This window comes from Pocillopora verrucosa, chromosome 13 (assembly GCF_036669915.1).
Source record: "Pocillopora verrucosa isolate sample1 chromosome 13, ASM3666991v2, whole genome shotgun sequence".
Taxonomy (NCBI): domain Eukaryota; kingdom Metazoa; phylum Cnidaria; class Anthozoa; order Scleractinia; family Pocilloporidae; genus Pocillopora; species Pocillopora verrucosa.
In genome coordinates this window covers 10,242,875-10,264,606 of record NC_089324.1, presented here as the reverse complement: position 1 = coordinate 10,264,606, position 21,732 = coordinate 10,242,875, and the positions used below count along the sequence as shown (strand labels likewise).

Here is a 21,732-nt window from a genome sequence, read left to right as displayed (position 1 = left end):
AGTCCGAGCAGCCGACAAGACAAAGCGCGAGTCAAGAGTTTAATTTACGACCAGTTTTTGGTATATTTAGAGAAATAAACTTATTTTTTGGTATTTGTGGTAAAGGTTTGTTATTGAAAGTACCCGACCATCAGACCCAGATATTAATATGATAAGGGACGGTCAAGTAAGACGGTCCGACCAAAGGTTATTCAAAAATGAGCGTTCGGTTAAATTTAAAATAAAATGGGCTTTCGGTATAATTTAAAATAAGATGGGTCTGCTTGGCGTGCAAACGAATGCTTTATCAAGTCTGGGAAAACTCACGTCAACAAAATACTATTTCTCCATTAACGATCTTTTTCTGTTGACATCTTATGGCAAACAAGCACACATACACCTGTAAAATGAGGAATCGAGCACCGTGCAGAGAAGAGTACGACGCATAAATTATAAGTGACGCATAAATTATAAGTGATTATGCAATAAGTGATTATGCAATCGGAACCATGTAATTACTCAGTAGTTGTCACGCAAGATACGGCTTCGTCGAACTGCGTTAGCCTTTAGTTTCAATTTTCAGCAATCATCAAGAGTGACTTTTAACCAAAAACAAACTGCAGCAAGACTATCAAAGCACCCAGTGACTGGGTACGATAGTTGAGTAGAAATCCGCCTCGCTAAATTACACTTGGCCATTTGTTGTTCAACTTGCACCACTTTTTAACACAATATTCATCTCTTGAATTTTAAGAATGCCAGGTTGTGAAAATGGTAACAATAAGGGGAAGATAAATTGAATGCGTAATAACTATCATTACCAGTGTGGTTGCCGGTGATTACCAACAAAAATTACCAAAGTCCCGGTTTTGGATCCCGGGATGGAGTTTCTCGAGGTTGTTGTGGCGCTTGAACTGAAGGAGTTAAGATTTCATTTCGGCGACGTGTGTTAAAACGTTGCCGTTCTGTTGAATTCAAAGTGAAAACGTGACTAAATAGCTGTCGAGGTTTCATTGCTAAGAGGGCGTAAAAGTTATAGTTCTATATGGGACGGCTGGGAAATTTACAATGCTTTAAAACACACGTGTTTCGCTATTGTTTTGCTCATGCGATCTCTTTAATTTATCATTATTGCAGATTCACCCCACTAGATTACAAATAGACAAGAAATTAAATTTATCACCACAACAAAGAGACGTTGTGGAGAAGGAGACAACCAAAAGCGCCCAAAGGGATGTCTTACTAATTAAGTCGTAAGAAAAGTACATACAATTATATAAAAATAAAAGTTATTATTCTTAATAAATTTAAAACATTCTTTTTCAAAGCTGCAATACCATTTGATTCTCTGGTATGGTTAGGTAAACTATTCCATTCATTCATTAGCTCAGATCCAAGTCCCGGAAAGAGATTGGAAATCGCTATGCAGTTGCATAAGGAGCTGGTCAAATCTGATTTTGTACGACAAATGATGTTTGGTGAAATATCCAAGTCCCTGTTCATAACCGTTGACATTGTTATTGTTTGATTCATAACTGGATTCCGAAAGAAAAGTTGCTGTTAATTTCTAATAAACCTTTTTTTCCTTCGTAAGTGACAATGAAGAAGCCAATCAAGTGAAATCTTATCTTCACTTGAGGAAACCAATGTCGATAAACGAGGCACAACGCACGAAAAATCTCGCATAAGCGAGAACTGGAACTGGAACTGCACATGCGAGAGACGAGGAGCGCGTTGCAAGACACGAGAAGGCACGCAAGAAGCTAAATATGACTCCATGACTGTCTTAAGGGTTTATAGTATAGTTATGACTGTAGTTACGGCGTTAGGTTGGGTTATCGCTGTAAATGCTCTGAAATCCTGTTTGAAGTTGAACGTAAAGAAGAGAAATTTAATCGTTATGAAACTTGGCATCAGTTGGACCAGAAAAAGGCTGCGGCCTAACCTCCAGCGAAGTACCATTATTTGGAACGTTTCCAACTCACTCAGTCCAGACTGGAGTCTTGAAACCTTGAAATCTCGATTTTCTCATTTTAAATTTTAATCAGACGGACTTCTGCAATCTATCTCAATTATCGACTGCCCTCTAAATGTAGGGAAAAGGCATACTACTGTAAGTGCTGTTTATTCCATGCATTGCTGAGATCATGGTGCTATAGAGCCTAAAGAAATATTCTGATCGCACAGTGTGATTTAAACCGTGATTGAATGTGCTATTGTTTCATTGTATAAAAATTACCTCGATTACGTTTTAGAAGTATTGATGTATGAAGAATACTCTGAATAGCTCGCTAATTTACTACAATTAAACATAGTTTTCATTCAGTTATACATACAGATGGTACGTGGCAATAAAATCTTTTTGTCGGTCCATTAAAAGAAAGAGTAATCGAGTTCATGTTTCGAGCCCCTCTAAATGAAGTTTCATATTGGTGATAGTGTTTTGTTTCCCGAAGACATGTACACTTTTGTATAGTTACGATAACTTCTCGCGGTGTAATGTTTTTTCTTTAAACCCCTTGTCATTTGGGTTGTTTTTCTTTTCATGTGATACATTGGAAAACTAATATAATAGAACCTCTGAAATTAAATCTAAGCTTTTGAAGTTCACATTGGATAAATAAGACTGAAGGAAACTCTAGTTGGCCAATTTGCATCAATGGTCTGTATGCCTATGTAGTCATTCTGCAAGGCTGGGCTTTTCACAAGGACCGATCAAAGTAACTGTAAGGGCTTGCCATTTTAACCTGTAAACACAAAAATCAGAACACTGTGATTAAACGGCAAGGTAGAAGATTGAGGGCCCTAGGTCAAAAATATCACTATAAGACAAAAATTACATTTAGTTGGAGTAATGTATTGCGCTGTACCTTGCACGGGTTGAAGGCTGACATAGTGCACCTCATGAATATGTCCCAGCACAAGAGGTTTGCTTTCGTCAACTGGAAAATGTGGCGTAATGACTACATCATTGCTATTGGATAGACTGCTGACAACACGAATGCACGTTTTAAAGTAGTTTGCTGCGGCCCACAGAATCACGTGATCACCCCAAGCGCCATCTTGTTCCATGCATACGAGGTATTCAGTCCATGTTTGATGTCCATGGACGAAGTGAAACAGATCTGTTCCATCCGGCTGTAAGAAAGATCAGCGAAAGAAGGAAAATTAAAAGGATTGTTGATAGGAACTTGAGCGCGTGAAGTACGAGTCAGGGAGTAATTTTGTCGGAATGGTACGAGACGACCGTTAATTGGCAATTTATTGTATAGTAACAAATTTGAGGATTGAACCGTCTTTCAATACCTCCGTGTATATTCCAAAGATTTTATAAACAACAGGAAAACAATAAGAGAGATCCATCATTGAGAGAATGACTATAATTTTGTTATCTGATGTAGGTTTCAAGGAACTTTTATGAAACTGAAATATCCAAATGACTTAAAACCGTGGAAGCCTCCTTCTTCGGACACCACACTAAGTGATGGATTAATTTCACTTTAACCAACATCACTGTGTGGCTTCTTCAATAATAAACTAAAATCTTTTAAGTTCCCCTTTCAACCAGGGGTACCAGCTAGTATCAGAGCTCCTGGAAAAGGACAATAACAGTACTTCTGGCCACTTCACGTTGTGAACACTGGGATAGGTTCTAGTAGTGTAAGTCAAGTGGCCTGTTTTATCACTAAACCTTTATCGTACTCCTTATAATAACATCACGTGACAAACTCTGTTAGAAATACATACATCAACTTACAAGTTTTGGGTTACTCCTGAGGTACTGGACTAAGTTCTGTCTTAATTCGCCATGTGGGATTTTGATTCCCTTAACAATTTCCAGTTGTTCGGACAAGGCAAAGAATATGCAATTTCCTAATCCTTCATTGTCAGATATTCTGAAACCCCTGTCGGATGCAATATTCCTCAGCCCCAATGATAGATCTGTTCTGCTCTTGACTTTGCTTGCATCGAGTTGTATCTGCTGAAGTTCCTGAATGATTCGGTCGAGAGAACCTAGAAAAGACAAGGTTTTTATTAATCTAAATGCATGAAAAAAGGGAAACCATCGTCTAGTAGACTAAGAGAAACTTTGAGGTAAAAAGGAAAAGAAGTGCTTCAACCACCAGACTACCGCTGTTTTCTCCAACAACTCAGCCTTAAAAAGGATGCTCCAGCTGTCAATTAAGTAACTTTTTAAGTTCGATATCTGCTCGTGAATGAATACACTGATAATTAAAAGAGAAGAAGCAGAGAAGAAAAATTAACGACGAAGTCTGTTCTCTGACAGATCCGAGTAACTGGAAAAAGGAGTCCAAGAAAAAAATTACAGGCTTCAAAAAATGAACTGATGTATTTTTTCTATCTTATGAATATGTAGTTACTTCAACATTGCGTCGAAAGACAATTGTATTGTGGATAGAACATAGACCGGTTTTGATAGGAACAGCATTTAAACTTTAGTTTCGTTTTGAGACAAAGCAAAAGAATGCCCCAAGTCTACCTGTTTCGGGCAATCTAGGGTAGTTTCTAATTAAAATTGGATGAAAACTTCAAATGACTAAAAGAAATAAATAACACTAAGCCAATCTGTCTGGATCAGAAAGTAAAAGAAAATCAAATGCACCGAAGAGTGCAGGGGTATAAATAAAAAAATGCGTCATTCGTAAGAAACATGATCAACAGTACTTCACAAAGTTTTCACGAAGCATAGCTGGCCTGAAGTCGTACGTAAAGGAAAGGAAACTGTTAAAGCTCCTTGCAACCTGCCTGTACTTCTTTGGGGATGTCAATTATCGTGTGTTATCACTATTTTATTACTCACCTGGGGTCATTAATGAATCAACTGTTAGGTGTTCGGTTGACGTGTCAACAACTTCGACCTGCCGAGTTTTGAAACCTGTGTCTCGTCTTTTAGAAGCTAAAAAGATAGAAAGCAACTTTTGTTTAATATCACAGCAATCAACAAGAGGATAACACAACTGATTACTATTCATGTTTAACATATTTTTTATATGAAGTATTCATGCTTTCCATCACAGTAAATGAGAGGCGGAGTAAGCCGAGTAGCCCCCTAAAACACTTTTTGAAGGACATTCAAAAAACATTCTCACCATGAACTATGTCCCTCATCTTCTCCAAGAGAATGTCATACTGTTTCTCCCAACTAAACTTCTCCTCATAGGAGCTCCTCAGTTGCTGAATATCTTGAAGTCGAACCGATCTTTCCCTCTGTTGGATGCCAGCAATTGCCTTTGCCCACTCCCCAGGGTCCTCAGACTCCACCACGAATGATTTGCCTGATGGTACGGTGCACAGTGCTTCACCAAATCCTGAGTTGCCACTGACAAGAATGGGAAGACCAGCAGATAACGCTTCTAACGCCGTCAAACCAAAACCCTCTGTTCTGGAGGGCATGATGCAGAGATCAACTTCACAAAATAATTCTTTCAATTTCTCTTTGCTTTGAACGAACTTTCTCACGATCAGCTGGCTTTTATCAATTCCACTCTTCAGCAAATTTGCTGCAACCTCATCCTGTTTACCTTCAGGTGCACCCACGAATATGAGACTGTAAGACCTGTCTTTTAACTCAAATATTGCTCTGGCAGAGATATCGTAGCCTTTAAGACTAAAGTCCTCTGGATCACCACGGCCGAACGTCAGTACCCTGAACTTGTTACTCTCCTTTTCGGCCTGTTTTACGTCATAGAACTCGCGGAAAGTTCCAGGAGTCAGTTGAAGGATGTCTTCCTGACTCTTGCATGAGCGGAGCTGAGCAGAGAAAGCGTCTGTTAGCTTTGGTCCAACTGCTAGCACAGCATCTGCCAACTTGCACAACTCCACTTCGGTTAAATTCTTCTCTTCACCTTTGGAAATAGCCTCAGGATAGTTTTTGTGCATTGCAAGTTCTTCGGGTGCAGTGTGCACCACCTGAATCCACTTACAATTGTGAGAATTTCTGATAACTTGGGCTTGCCTACCAAGCTTTGCACCATGACCCAGCACAAAGTCAATGACAAGGTCTCTTGGTGGGAAACTCAACCAATCAAGAGGATCACTAAAGCCAACCAGTTTCTTAGCTTCCTGGATGGAAACATTGTGACATGATGCCATTCTCTTCTCGTCTTCAGAACAGGCAGATTGTGGGACAAGGAGAGTAACATCCACTTCAGAGTGCTTGGCCAACAGAATGGCAAGCTGTCTGTTAATGGTGGACAAGCCCCCCATCGACGAACTCCACTCACTGCCCAGGAGAGTCACCTTCAATGCTGTGGCAGACTTCATTCGACTGATTTGACTTGCTTCACCATGTGATCTAGCCGCTACATTTGAAGAAGACAAACCCTGAAGAAAAAAAGGGTCAAATAAGATTATGGTAATTACATTAAAAAAAATTGGATGCAGTCGTTTAAATTTATCTTGATCAACACTTTACCAAGGAAAAATAAGAAAAAGTATAAAATTAAAAAAACAATTCTGTCTTATTATCTGCATACCATATCTTGATCAATTAAGGGATAATTTTAGCAACTGCAGATAAGCGTGAAAAAATTCAGGCTTCGACCAGTGCACGGGCTCGAATCCCATGGAAGCCTGACTTTTTGGTATCGTTTTTTTACCTTTTGTTCAGCACAGGAAATCCATGGATAGAATTTCTTGACCTGAATTTGGTTATTCGCAGCGCCTACAGACTTGGTGCAAATGGCCTGCGTTTCATCGCCCAAATCTAACTCTGAAATGAAGTGAAGGCATTCCTCTTGCTTACAACCTCTTTTGTGATGGAGTTTACACAGACTGATCACGCGTCCACGGGAACAAACAGGACATAAGAAACACACATCACACCCAACGTTCTTCACCCAGAAGCACTTGTCCCGAACTTGATTAGTGATCGAAGTTAGTTGGCTGCGAAAGGCTTGAATTGAGGCCATATTCACCATATCAATACCACCATTAGCACTGACAAGAACAACCTCGATTGTGGAAGAGTGGCAAAGGAGAACCACAGAGAGACCTTGCTTCGGAAAGTTGTTAAATCTGGCAAAATTGTTATAAAGTTGTGGCAGAGCTAAGCGAGGAAATTCTCTGTCACACTTCAGAAGGAATTCTATTACAAATCGGGGAAATAAGCCTAGAGGGACCCGACCTGTGTCAAATTTGATAAAAAGAGAAGGTATATTTGCAGATTCAACGAGATCACATATCTCCTCAGGTAGAGGCGTTCGCAACATAGAAGGCACTATGTAACGCTTCTTGGGAAAATCTTGTGATGATGGCCAAGGACACAACAAGCTGAATTTTTCCATAATTGCAATTAGACTTTCGTGGGTTTCCCTCTGAGGAATCAAAGAATTCCAAACATGTTTGAGAAGTTCGTCCTCCAGGATTCCTTCGATCTCGAGTCTTTTCCAAAGATGGGCAAAGTTTTTCTCTTCACGAAAGGCTCTGACAGTTATTACATTCTTGAACACATCAATCAACCACTGAATATCCAAGAAAACTAACTCGCTTAATTCTGGACTGTCATCAAAGTGAATCAGAACTCGCAGATCGTGCAAAAAGTTTAGCACTGTCTGTGTCTCGTTGTAGTTAATGTAACAAACTTTGGAAGCAATCTCTTTCGCTCTCACGAGAGGGATAAACTTGTAATCTCTTTCCTTGAGGGCTTGAAGGGCCTTTTCGTATTTCAACCACTTGATCGGAATAGCCTCGGTTACGTGTGGTAACTCTCTAGAAACGCCATGTACGCCCTCTCGCAAGCGCACGATTTCTTCACATTCTGATTTTGTGCCTGACTTAGTGTTATCAACACAAAAAACATCAAACAAGTGAGCACCATATGGCTTGGTCCTTAGATCGCCAAAAATTTCATGGGCTAGTTCAACCGGATCACGTGCGCAATAGGGCTGATCAGCATGTGTGCACACCAGGAAAACGGCGGGAAATTTCTTGAAAGGCAACACCGTCTCAGGGTCCGCTAAAGCAGCCAAAGAACTCATCCAGAAGTCTAAATAGTCAAAATTCGTTTTCAGATTGTATTCATCTGCATTGAACGCTTTGTAAACTCCTTGCTTCATCAATGGTGTGGCTTTGTCGCTTGGATTTCTACTCAAGTCATAAACCAAAAAGTAGATGGCTCTTCTTGTGAGAAAGAGGGGGTGCGTCACGTAATACACCGACTGTCCAGCAAAGTCCCACAGTATGGAGTAGATGTCTTCTTTATCATCTTCCCAGTTGTCTCGAAGGAGCGTGGGAAGTAACTTCGCAACATCGTCGAAATCCGGCAATTTTTCCCGCGTGGTGGTAAGCAAATCTTCATCTGGTTCTAATTCTGTAGGATTTCGTACTTCCTTCGTTGGTAAATGAGGTTCCTCATCGGTGGTATTGGTTGATGCTGGATTTCTAGATGGCTCTAGAAGATCTGCGTAACTTGTCTTAGTGGGTTCTCTTTTCACTGGGGTGTCAGATACTTCATAGCCAGCTGACTCGGCTGAACTTGTTCTTTTGACTTCAGCAATTTTTTCATGCACCGTCAATTTGTCTGCAACCCACCGTGCTGTATTATGCTCAAATGAAATAACTGTGGTATCAATGTTGGCCTCCTCGTCTTTTTCTCCTGTTTTCCATATTTCGGTGGTTACTTTAAACTGATAACGATCGACCTCAATTCCCAGGGTGCTATCTTCGTTTGGGTTGAAGCAAATCCCTCTCAAGGACTTCTTCACGCTGGTTTTACCAGACCGATCTTGTCCAACTATCATCAGAGGCACTCTCTTGACGCAAGCTTGACCATCGGCTAGGGCATTTAAATAGGTTGCCAAAGCTTGAGGACCTCGAGCACGAATCGATGGAGGAACTGCAACAAACAGAAATGATTCTCGTAGTTTAATTATGCAATGTGGACCAGCCAACTTATTAAAACAATCTATTTCCAAGGTGTACTTTTATAGCCATCAATGAAATTGTGATGTAAATAGCGATGGAATAAAAGTGCAAAGAAGCCCACGAGAAACCACAACGGGTTCAGATGATAGGCTTCTTCTAAGTCATACTAACTCGTACTTATTAATGACTAAGTAAATGAACAAACAAAACAAATTGGTACAAAAAGAAATAGACTCATTGAAAACCGTAAAGGATAACCGGGCTCAGAAGAAGTGAAAGAAATTTAAAAAAAAAAAAACATTAATTTACATCAAAGGAACATTTTCAGTTCAGTTCAGTTATATACACATGTGGTACCTATGGGAAACAGAAAGTTTTCTGGATTTGTCCTACCTTTACGTTGAGATTTACACTGTCTATTGCAGATTTTAGATATCATTAACGTTAAGTATACTTGATTCTTATAAATACTGAATTAATTTTTCACAATATGATTGCAATTGCAATGCTCACTTTGCGTCCCCCGAAATTCTCAGGCGAGCAGTGCCTTGGGAAAAAGTCCTCTTGTTTAAATATCAGTCTTCTATTGACCAGTGATTCTTCTTCATAACGAGGCATGTTTATGTCTCATGAGCAAACTTTCAATAGTCTCTTTGTTAACTGTTTCAGTTCCACCTCATTTTAGACATACTGAACAATTACATCAACGCCAAAATTACAACCAACGCAAACTCTCGCGATTTGTATATGAATTTCTTTCTTTCCAACGATATAGTTAGGCTGTTACTTATGCAAGAAATGTATTTAGTTTTGACGATTCCATCGCCCATGCCTTGAAGTCCATGGCATTTCATCAATTTTACCTTTTCTTTCTACTCCATTGCTCTTTAAGGCGGCAACAACAAAGCATTGAACTTCCTTGACAAACTCGAGAAACTCTGGTAGCTTTCTCACTAAATTCTCTGGTTGCCACTGCCCACCACTGAGTAGCCTGTCCCACTCTTCGCAATGGAGGTGTACATCAGTCTGCGAAAAAATCGAAGTGTAAAGAAATCATAATATAACCTGGCACTCTTCCAAGCAGTGCCTTTAATAGGGTATGAGGGCGCAGATTGTCATGGGTAGACAGAAGGAGAAACCGTTTTAATAGCCTTGTTTTATAGTGTTCAGTGAATAGCAAGCTACGTTAGTGAAAGGAATATACGACGATGATGATAAATGAACTTCAAATCAACTCGAATACTGTCATAAGAACTAAACTTTGGAAAAGTTACATTCTACATAACTGAGTAAATTTATATTAAAACAGTGCTGAAGTTTCACAAAAAAACAGAATTCATTGATATAGCATGAAAGCATTACATGGCTTAAAAGTAAAATCTGCAGCGCATATATACAAAGCTCAGTTATAGAATTGCCTGTACTTGAAAGTAAAAGAACATGGTTTCGCCACCTCAAAGTTTCTTCGCAATTTCTTTGATTCTGATGGATATCCACTCTCGTTAAACAATTCATTTAATCGCTGTTTTAAAGTTATCAAAATATTTCAGGAGTGAGTCAAGAAAGTAAGGCGAAAATTATGGAAATCATTAGTTACGGGGAAAAATGAAGTCTCTACCGATTCTCTGAATGTTCCATCTTTCATATCAGCGGTCCAAGATTTTTCTTTCGACAGGATGACACTGAAACCAGGTTTAGACGTGTACACATTTCGTTTGGAAAGCCGCATGTGAACCAGATGAAATCCCCTGGGCATCTCCTTCTCAGGGAGTCGTAGGCCAAACGTGTCATCATCTGTAAAAGTCAGCCCACAAAGATATCTTGCCAACACACGTATCACCTCTTCATCGGGCGCATAATCTACCTTGTTGGCCCTTCCTAATCAAATATATACAGAGAAAGAAATTTACAAGAGGCTAATTAATCCTTTTTATTACACCCATTTTGAAAATCACCATTTTGAAATCACTGGTGGTCCCTGTAATCTGATTGGCTCTAATTGGTGCGATTTATTTACGAATCGCACCATTTTTTTGCTTTGAGGAAGCTACACTAAAAACAAAACAACCAACCAGATTTCAAGGCTTCTACTGCTCAAGTAGTGTTCATTACTGCGAAGATCGCTTTCATATTCACGTGGCAACTTTTGTTTTAAAAACTCTTATCTTTTCCCCTCAAAAAATGGATGAATTTAATTTCAAACCGGCTCAGTACTGCGTCAATTAAATATTTGAACTGACCAAATCCTGTATTTGCACGATTTCAAAATGGATGTAATAAAGTGGTAATTGAACCTCGTGTCGCGCAATTTTGGTCTGAAATCATATTTGTGATTTCAAATCAAACTGGCGCTGCGCGCTCGTTCAATTCTAAAATCACGCGAATGATTCAGCCCAAATTGCACTCCACTATATATCCCTCTGGCAGGCCTTCTTTTGGGACCTTTTCGAACAAAATCGCAGAATTGATGATTCCACGATTATTCCGATTCCGTAAACCCTGACTGTTGTACTTAAATAAGGACAAAAAAATGATTGGGAGGAAAGAGTGTAGTAATATATTAAATTTTGTGGTGATATAAGCAAACTACAAAAATGTATCTCGCAATATATCGGGTGAGAGGAAAGAAAAACTGCATATTCGTTTTTTAAAATACGTCATTGAAGAAAATTTACGTTCAATAAAATAAATTAAAATGTGGAAAGCTTGGATTAATTGGAGTCTTTATTTTTTCTCGATTCAGTGTAGATTCCAAGACTGCAAGATATTTGAGATGAAGTAGAAGGTAATCTATAAACTTAACATTTTTTTATTCTAATTACGCAGCGAAAATACCTGCATGTTCATTGATTATAAGTCTGCAATCAAACTCGCACCCGGGAAACAAAATATCGGCTTGTAAATATCTCCGTGATGGGAGAACCACCCAACCTCCACATCGTGACCGAGTGGATTCATCGGTGAAGTGAATCTCCTCCATGATATTTCTGACGTCAGTGGCTGGGGTTGGGATTCTTTCAAACTTCTCCTCAACATCCTTTTTCACTACCCAGACCTGAAAAGAATGTATGATAAGCTTTGAGAAAAAATTATTGCAACTAATAATGAATTATTTCAGCTTTCCCATTCGAAATGTTCTGTTTTGTTTTTGCCGTGGCTTGATAAGTAGATATTTAACATTAATGGCTATATGATAATAGCATTAAGCTCACTTAAACCAAAGTTTTATCGTTTTGACACAAGGCAACTTGGTGTAGTCGGTGCTTATTCAAAACTGTTAAGGCCAGTTATGCTAACAAGGTTTAGCCGTTGTTTAACAAAACGGCACTCCAAGCCATCTTTAATGTAGAAGATCCTTTTATCTGAACATTTACTTTTGTGAACAGGGTAAAGAGAGCCGATAGCTAATAGTTAAAGGACAATTATTCAATGGAATCAACGTTCCCTCCAGAGGAGAATCCCTGAGGCCCACTGTCTCTGTAAAATTGCGGTTTGGGTTAGGCCTATGTAAGAAACCGGCCCTTACGGTTTGGTTCAGCTTTCTTTTGATGTGCAAAGAAACAACTTCGAAACTGCCCACAATGTACAACGATAAGAACACCTTAGTTCATTCGACTTTTATTTCTTTATTTACCAGCCATTATTTTTAAAGTTTTCGTCCTGTAATGAATTGCTTTTAGCATCATAAAAGCCACTGACTTTGTGGAAAATTTAACCAAGCCTGTTGTTAAAAATTGGGCGAGTCGCCGCCCATGTAATCAGACCCTTGAACTGACTTACCTTGCATCTCAATTGATGACTGCATGGAGTAACGAATGCTAAGTCAAATCTTGCGGCGTAATTACGATATTCTTTCGGCGTATTTTCATAGAAATAATTCTGGAATAAATCTGCTATGAAATCCACGCCTTCTTGAAATGCAACCTTCCAATAATTTCCATCGGCAGAATATTCAAACCTTGTTGTTGCATCATCTATACTCCACTCTCCTGATGGGAAACAGACTTTATTTGAGCTTAGTTTGTATTGTTGATAATCACAAATTTGAACATCTTTGATTTGAATGCTTGAGTGTGTAAGAAGAAGGGAAGATATTGCATTTAATAAGTTAAGAATGATGATAATGAATAATTACATAGCGCTGAGCGCTTAATGGTAATATCACACTTTATTACATCCATTTCAAGTGAAATCACTGGTGATCTTTGCAAATTTGGTTGGCTCTCATCAGTGCAATTTAATTACGAATCGCACGATTTCGTGCTCTTAATCGCATCTTTTTCCCTGCCAATGACATAACTTAACTAAAACACAACAAACCAATCAAACTGCAGGAAAGTGAAAGGCAACTTTTTAACTTTTTAAAAACCAGCTCAAAACTAGATCAATTAAAGATTTGTTAAGACTAAAACAACCTGCACTTTAGCAACAAATTTTGACGATTTTAAAGAAGATGTAATAAAGTGGTAATTAAACTCTGTGTCGAGCAGTTATGGTCTGAAATCATACTTGTAATTTCTACTCAAAATCGCCCTGAATTATGCAATTGCCAAACGAAATACAATGTGACCTTCATATACCAATGGAAAAAAGAGCAAAACATAAACAAAAGTGAAATGAAAGTAAAGTTATCGAAAAACACTTTTATAACAAAGCTTTACAAAAGCGTGCGCTCTGATTGGCTGATATGCTCGCTCCATTTGCCCGCAGGTTGCATGCTGACGCAGGGGCTCTTGGCTCTTTTTTTTTTTTTTTGTACACGAAATGAAAGATGTTTGAAAGTCTCAATGCTACAAAAGAAATGGTCAGCGTGCAGCGAGCAACCATCGAGTTATGGTGCACGCGGGAGGTTGCTACGCACGAAAGAAGTGTAAGAGTCGCACGAGGCGAGAGAGATAGACAACAATACAGAGGCGCGCGTAGATATGGAATTTCTCTTCAAGTGTTTAACTCGATAGCCCACGAGTGAGCGCAGCGAACTAGTGAGATGTCAAGTTGAACACGAAAGAGAAATTTCATTTCTACAAGCAACCATGTTTTACTTTGTTTATCACATAAACGCAATAGCCCTTTACTGACAAGAGAAGTCCACTTAATCAATGAATGAAAATAAAAAGATCGACACTTCGAATAAAAATCGTAAAGTGCGATGGCGCACTCAAGATGAAAACATGCATTGAATCACTACAAAAAAAAAAAAAACAACGGACCTAGTTTTCAAAATTCTCAGTTATTAAATTGGTCCTTACCGACAGAAGAATTCTCTCAGGTACAAGGTCAAAATCGGCCTGTGGCAAATCTTTTAGTTATTGACTTTCGTTCTCAGCTACGAGATATGCCATCACTAGAGCAAGTTACTGTTTGTAAGCAATATGGATTTTTCAGTGTTTTAGCAGCCATAGTCCTAAAAAATTCCGAAAGGCGAGAGACGTGTCAGCAGCTGATTGGCGATATCAAACGTACGTAAAAAAATATCGTTTTTTTTTTTTCACGTGTATTGTCACAGCTTTCCTAAGGGCTGAAAAATCCTTGTAGAATACCGTAGTTTATATGATAAAATGATAGATTTAATATCATTTTGTGATCTAGTCGCTAATTCTCATGAAAACCGTCAGAACGTGCGATAAACCAATTAAAGCACCGGAAACTGAATGAAATATCGGCCACAAAGGCGAAGCTGTAATTAATTTAAGGTTGAATGAAAGCAATGGCACGAAGAAACTAAGCAGAAATTGTAAAGAAAACCATCGAGAAAAAGCGATATGTGAGATGAAGGCACAAACTACATGGTGCTACTGAAGATTACTTCAACTTGGATGGAGAAAACGCTATTTTTGTGGCCAGAATTGGCCTACCACTACGATTGCAATCTGATAATCTGTACGGAAAGTTTTTAAAAAGTTTGCAAGTCTAGGAAGCAGCTTTGAAAAGTTCTGAAAGTTTTTCATCGAAATGAAGGTCGGGTGTACAGTTTCAACTGGTAAAATTTATTTCGATTATTTCGGTTAATAACATTATTAGCCTGCACCACGACAAAAGCGGCAAAATCGAAGACAACAACATAGAGCCGTGTGTACTGATTCTAATACTGTCCAGCTAGCTTGCCTACTCGCGGTACACTATTTTCCTTAAGCCAATTTTATTTCTATTGCCTCAGTTTGAATAAAGTGCTTTTATGGAGTCCTCGTTAAAATGTACAACAAGTGCTTAAAACGCTTAAACTTGGCAAAAACCATCAAATGAAAGCTGAAATCGTAGACAGGAAAACTGATTTCTCAGAAATCTTGAATGTACATTTACTTTGCAAGTGGTTTTTTTTCTCGTGTAAATAAGATTTTCAGTAGATTTTCGTTATTTTTTAGCAACAATTTCCTAGTAAAAAAAATGCCAACTTTTTCTTATGGGGAATTCTAGTTGATAATTTCTAAAGTTCTTTCACTTTAACCGCGAAGCGCCGGGTAAGTAAAGGCTTCAAACGGAGCTAGCAGCTGTTAGTTAAACTTAACTCTGAATAGAAAATGTTTATAATGCAAGAAAAATTAAATCTTTGTCGTTGTTTTTTGCGTTCAAAGTGTTCTCATTGTTTCCTCCAAACCAAAGGCCTTTAGCAAATTCAAATCCGAGAATTTGCCCCGTGTGGTGCTTGTTCACAGGAAGGGAAGATGTTTCAGTTTTCTATGGGTATACAGGCAAATATACAAAAGATTTTTGACCAACCAGAGCGCATGTTGTGTCTGGCTAGGTTATGTTATGAGCGTATATGATATATTTCAAAACTTGAAACGGTCACGTGTTCCTATGTCCTGCCGGTCACTTACCTTCATTAGGTCCGCGGATCACAGCCGATCCAAAATGACACCAGATATCAGCCTCTAAAGGATTCTTTGCTTCTCCATGGCCTTTCATTTTACGGAGTGATTCCAACACAGCGTCTTGAAGTTTGGACAGATAACGCGAGTCGCTCACAGATTTCTGATAACAAAAGAGCCCAAGAGTTTTTTTTTTTTTAATTTATTTTTTTGTTTTAATAAAGCATTTCTTACGTTCACATACAAAATAGAAATTAAGAAAGAAAAAAAAAAGAGAGAAAAAGATACACACATGCACTCACTTATATAGTACAAATAGAAGAATATCAAGTTAAACACGCACAAAGCTATTACAGCAATACAGTTACCTTGTATGTAAGTTACCATGGCATCACTTTAAAACTAATCATGGAAATTAATCATGACTTTACTCATTCGTAAAAACGCTTATTAACTTTTTCCACTTTATAAAATGATTGTCTAATTTGTCTCTTTTCCCGGCAATATGGAGTTCGATATTGTAAATACGCCTTGTCCTGGCTATAAAACCTTGAAGAGAAGGTATGCCATTCTGGTATTTCCGAGAGTAAATATAAAACTTACCCAGAAACAGAATATGGTTAAACAGGAGAAAATATTCTGCAATATCGAACTAAATAAAAATGACATCTTCCTCTTCAAGGCTATCAACAGAGATGTTATAGTCGCGCAACCAGGACAAGACATGTTTCCAAAAACTAGATGATACACTACAGGAAAAGAGTAAATACCCTACGGATTCAACCTCTGTTTGGCAGAAAACACAGGACGGCGAATCAGCCATGCCAAAACGAAACAGTTTTTCGTTTGTAAAAAGCATACGGTTTTAAATTTTAAACTGATGTTGTGCAAAACACAGCGAATCAACACTTTTCCAATCAATGTCAATGTTTGAATACTTTGCATCTAACTTTACTTTAGCAGTAGGCGTTGTTTGTTTTTTCTCCTGTAAAAGCCGGTAGATTTGCTTTGAGGAAGCATGAAGAATTGGAACCAAATTGTTACTTATTAGAATAGCAGGTGAATCCGGAAGTGGCAATAGTAGCCCTTTTAATTGTCAAGCGCCAACTGGCAGGCATAGAGTTAATAAGACCCATAATGAAGAAACCTTGCACTGGATTGAGATTTTCTTTAGTTGAAAATAAATCGCAATTTTTTTTAAAACCCTAAATCTGCAATACCTCGACGATACACAGATTTCTTATTGATGCAGAAAAGCTTGTTATTCCAAATAACTTCATTTGCAATTTCGTGTAGCAAGCTGGGCGTTTTTGCGTTTAATTCTGATCACGCATCGAAACACTGTTTGTAGAAACTTGGTAGAAGTTTAGCCCAAGAGTTACCAGCCTGGCTTACATCGGTATACAACAGTTGGCCAACAGTCGGCCGACAGTTGGCCGACAATATCTTTCGGGAACTGTTCTTCACTTTTACCCAAAATTGGATGCTAACTATAATAGTCTTCTAAATTAATTAAGATTACACGAGAATAAGGAAGATCTAGCAGAAAATTTAGATTTACAATCGGCTTTTCTTCGATATGGTCTGCCTGTAACAACAGCATTGCTTTGCTTTATTCAGCATCTTCAAAAAGAATATTTTCTGTGAACTTATTAACGTCAAAACGGTTTTTGGATGAGGATTTGTAGCTTCATTAGCTTCGTTTTCCCCCAATTTTAGGCTGATCATCAGCACCACATATAAGACGTCTTTAAAAGAGAAGCACCTCACGATTTCAGGCAACACCTGATATTAAGAAACGGAAACCGCTGACGAGACCAGGGGGTTATTTTTGGACTGTATATAGGTTTCCTTTTTCGCGCTGATCGGAGACTTATCGACAAAAACATTGAACGTATATAAATCGAGCCAATTCTCAAAAAGCGAAAAAAAAATGGAGAAGAAAATGCATTGATCTTTTGAATTATTTCGAGAGAAAATGATTTTAAGGAGGCCTTCTTCGTGAGCCGGTTTGATGGTGGATAACGATGAATTTTGAGGGTTTGGGTCTCTAGACCAGATTTTTTCCGTACAATCAAATTTACATATTAACGGCGACTGTGAAATCTCTTTCCAAAACCTACATTTCATTTGGCTGGTACCATGGAGAAGGAAGGTCCTAAAAAGGAGATTCCACCAGATATCTTTTGTCGGTAACAAAACTTTATAATAAGTGTGGCACAGATACTAGTGACTCAGTATTTTTCGTTGTGACCCTTGAAGAATGAAAAACACCTAGTCTACATACATTTAATTGATAGCAGACCAACGGGCAGGCTGTGTAAACGCCGCAAAAATGAATTCATTAAGAAGAAGGGTAGAGAACGTAAGCCCGCGACCATCAGATCACATGATAAGTTTACATTATCTTGTTATAAAAAGATATTAAATCAAGCCCATTTCAAGGTCCTCGTTTATGGCCAACCAAAGTATATAGCCCTACACAAAGTTGTCATTATTTTTGCCAACGATTAGTATATTAAGGACAACACACCTGTTGGCCTACTTCACTTGAAGGTCTCAGTCGATACTGCTCTTCTTTTTCAGGGATCAAAACCAACTTCAGTTTACAGTTTTCAGAGAGATTCCAGCCATCAATGAAGCCACAGACTTTATTAAATTCGTTTCTTACCCCTCTCAGTCTTGCTCTAGCCTGAAATTGAAGTCTTCTTTAGTAATTTTATAGATCATTCTTTGTGATTAAGAAAAAACAACTGTAGATGGCTGCCTCAAAATCTCCCCTTTCCATTAATGTCCACAGCATTCGTGAGTAAGGATGATGTTACCTAGCCAGAAAAACGAACATCACAACATTGGCAGTAAGTGCCGCACGAAAATTGAAACTTGATGATATCTTGTGATGGAAGCAAACGCTTTTATGGGTAAACACAATGCTCATGATGCGACAAAAACGTACTCATTGCGATATTAAAAAATTGATATTAAAAACTGCTTACAATTTTTATTCCAATGAGCTGTTTAACATGTTTCCTTTGCTTCTTTGTTCCTTTCGTAATATGCACCTCCCCTCCTTTCCGCGTTACTTCTGCTCCTGTTTCGTTGCTTAACTCATGAAGATTAGCTCCGTGCCTACCAATTATTAAACCTTTATATCTGGATGGAATTTCCACCTCCTCAAAAGTATTAATCTCTATCTCCTCCTGTGAAGAAATTGATATAGAAGTTTTAAACTTCCAAGAAAATAAAACTGAATTGTAATATGTAGAGGGAAAGCTTATAACATCCTTACTGATCCCCGCTCCAATTAGATGAAACGGATTTTTTTTAATTAAAAAAATTAATTTGTTTTAATTAAACATGCATATGGTTCGTCATAACCATCTATCTATGTGATCAGAGCTAGTCTTATCCGAGAGTGGACAGTCTTTAGATCTGCATTTTTAAAAAAAACTTACCACCTTTTCCAAAATAAGTTTCCTTGCTATTTCTCTCTGCTCTGAATCCCCAAATATAATAAATCCTTCCTCGTCTCCCTCTGTTGAGGTGATTGTCGCCCCAGACGTCTGTCTTATTGTATTTAAAACGGCTCCATCCCTTCCAGTAACATGACTTTTGAACTCCCTCGATACTGGCACAAATTCACTCTCCATTGACAGCGAGATTCAAATGATCTGAAAACCATGAGTACTTAAATAATTTGAAAGTTCCCGTAGTTAATAATGCTAAAGCAAGCATGTAGGCCAAGAAAAAAATAACAAATCAACACAAGGTAAGAAAACCGAAACAAACAAGCTTAATTATCATTTAATTATCAAAATTTTCAATTGGGGTTATTTCCATCACCAACACTATTCATCTTTATTATAGTATGAATGATTTAAGTTTTCCAATCATGGTTTAGTTTGATTCTTGATGAGCTTGTCTTATGTGGAGTGGACAACGGAATGGAATTACGGAAACATTCTTGACAGGGAATTACTCATCTAATAAAGTTTAGGAAAGGAAGTACAAGCAGTGTTTCCATCATGAGATCTACGCTGAGTTATAACATAAATCGACCAGCACCGATAATTTGGGCAGAAACTGAACCAGTGAAAGACAAAGGCTCTTTCGACTTCCTTCTTCCTTCGTTGGTTTCAATATACTAATGCCCTGAAAGCCTCCATGATGAAATGAAGAATTTATAAAATAGGAAAGTAAACTCAACATCGAACATTGAAAATTTACCCTGAACCACAGTAGCCTGCGGAAGAAGATATGTCAAGATACAGTCGACAATTTCAAAATTCAACCGAATGTGCTTCCACGTAAGTTATATGCCATTTCCGAGTGGAAATTAAGTCAGGGTTTGATGGCATCTTACTTTCTCTAGGGAAGCTAACAATTTCCCTTAGTTGGCACCTGGCCGTAAGAAGTCTTAAACAGCTACCGTTCTTGAAAGTAAACACTGTATTGATAAAAACCATCCAAGCGGAATTTGAGACATTAATCAAGAAAACAAGGCGGCTATACCGAAGGACTTATCTACGCTCCATATAATCTTCACGTTAATCTTTCGTTTACTCACTTAAGAAACACAGGCTTCTTCCTATTATTTCAGATTTTCTCTTTAAGAAGGAGTCTCTCATATAGGAGAAGTAACTCATCGATGAGCTTCTGTGCAAAGCCTATTGCGCAATTACAGTATGGGTTCCGATACGTAGTGAATTATAACATTCCCTATTTTAAGACAACCGATTATTTTATAGCGACTGGTACATTACTCATCTCATAATCATCATGTTTGTTTGAATCACATACTGAAACTTGTTGAAAGATCAGGCGCTACGTTACTATTATCGATCTACACGGTACCTTAAATAAATGCCTGCTGCCACTGATTGATATCAAATGGTGCAATGAAAAATAACCTTGATGTCATACACAACCGTTTATTTTCCTGTTTAGGTTCACTGGGTTTGTCTTACTTATTTAAGGCGAAAGTGAAATTCTATGACGAAAGAGGGTTATCCTGCCATTGTCTGAGGCTCGATTACATTTGTGTCTTACCATTGCCTCCGCTGTTACGTGTAGTTTCCTCCACAGATCGTCTTTTAAAACGGGCTGGAAGAGCCCGTCGGTCGATCGGTCGATCGCCACCACCTTTTGTAGCTTAATTAAATGAAAATAGTTTGGTTTGGAGCCGAGATGTTTGAGAGAGGCGAGCGCGTTGCAACCAGAAGTACTTCCGTTATGGCCGATGTGGTGCTCGGTTAGACAACAAGAATGCCTAGCGATCGCAAGGCATGATGGAATTATTGCATATTGTCATCTCGGAGACTGCTTTGGCCTAGATACAAAAATCCCGAAAAATGGTCCAATATTCAGTCCGGAAAAATATAAATCTCATTTTAGAGAAAGATGTTTTTACATCTTGTCTAGAGCGTGGGACAGGGAAATAAAATCTGAATCCCCTTAAGGAATTCGGATTCCGCACTCCGATGCTGTACTACTGAGCCACAGAGGCTCTATGGTGAGCAAGGCCCATTACGAATTTCATATATGACACACATCCTGCATTCTGTTAGGATCAGCAATGCGTAATGTTTTGTAAATAGAATAAGAAACATGGTAAGTTTGAGTAGTTTGACTTTCTATAATCTCTAAAAATCTCGAAATTTTCTTCAAAAATCCCGATTTAACCCAAAATTTTTTTCCGAAAAAATCCCATAATTTGAATGAAACGCAAGATTCCTATGATAAAATCGCCTGGAAGCACCTTCAAACTAATTCAAAATTACAACTTTTTTACTAGACAATGCAAGTGGTTCGTTAGCTTAGTCTCCTTGCATATTACTCTTCTAAACAATTAATAACGACAATAAACAGTTTGAATATGAAGGCGATCTTCACAGTAATGAACACTTTCCGAGCAGTAGTGAAAATAAGGCCTGAAAAAAATTCAGGCCCGTACGGGATTTGAACCCATGACCTTTGCGATACCGGTGCAGTGCTCTACCAACTGAGCTATGTTGGTTCCAAATAAACTCGTGAAGTGATGAAAGGTGACCAAACTCTA

The 21,732-nt window shown here is 38.3% G+C and overlaps 1 protein-coding gene across 3 annotated transcripts; it reads right to left on the bottom strand.

The window, feature by feature from the left end:
* Window positions 1-1,088: 1,088 nt before the first annotated feature.
* On the bottom strand, window positions 1,089-20,907 carry LOC131784213 (uncharacterized). 3 transcript variants are annotated; one of them, XM_066160257.1, is made up of 15 exons: window positions 20,724-20,907; window positions 19,130-19,361; window positions 18,671-18,874; window positions 18,208-18,366; window positions 15,684-15,837; window positions 12,646-12,854; window positions 11,701-11,920; window positions 10,484-10,743; window positions 9,729-9,891; window positions 6,600-8,836; window positions 5,091-6,324; window positions 4,802-4,897; window positions 3,737-3,993; window positions 2,850-3,117; window positions 1,089-2,726 (listed from the first exon to the last, which is right to left on the bottom strand). In XM_066160257.1, exons 2-15 carry the CDS (start codon window positions 19,322-19,324, stop codon window positions 2,722-2,724), a joined length of 5,661 nt encoding a protein of 1,886 aa, XP_066016354.1. In that variant the 5' UTR covers window positions 19,325-19,361; window positions 20,724-20,907; the 3' UTR covers window positions 1,089-2,721. The 3 variants fall into 3 exon arrangements, with proteins under 3 accessions (XP_066016354.1, XP_066016353.1, XP_058956995.2); XM_066160256.1 differs by having other exon boundaries at window positions 19,130-19,345; XM_059101012.2 differs by lacking the exon at window positions 4,802-4,897 and having other exon boundaries at window positions 19,130-19,345.
* Between the last annotated feature and the right edge of the window lie 825 nt (window positions 20,908-21,732).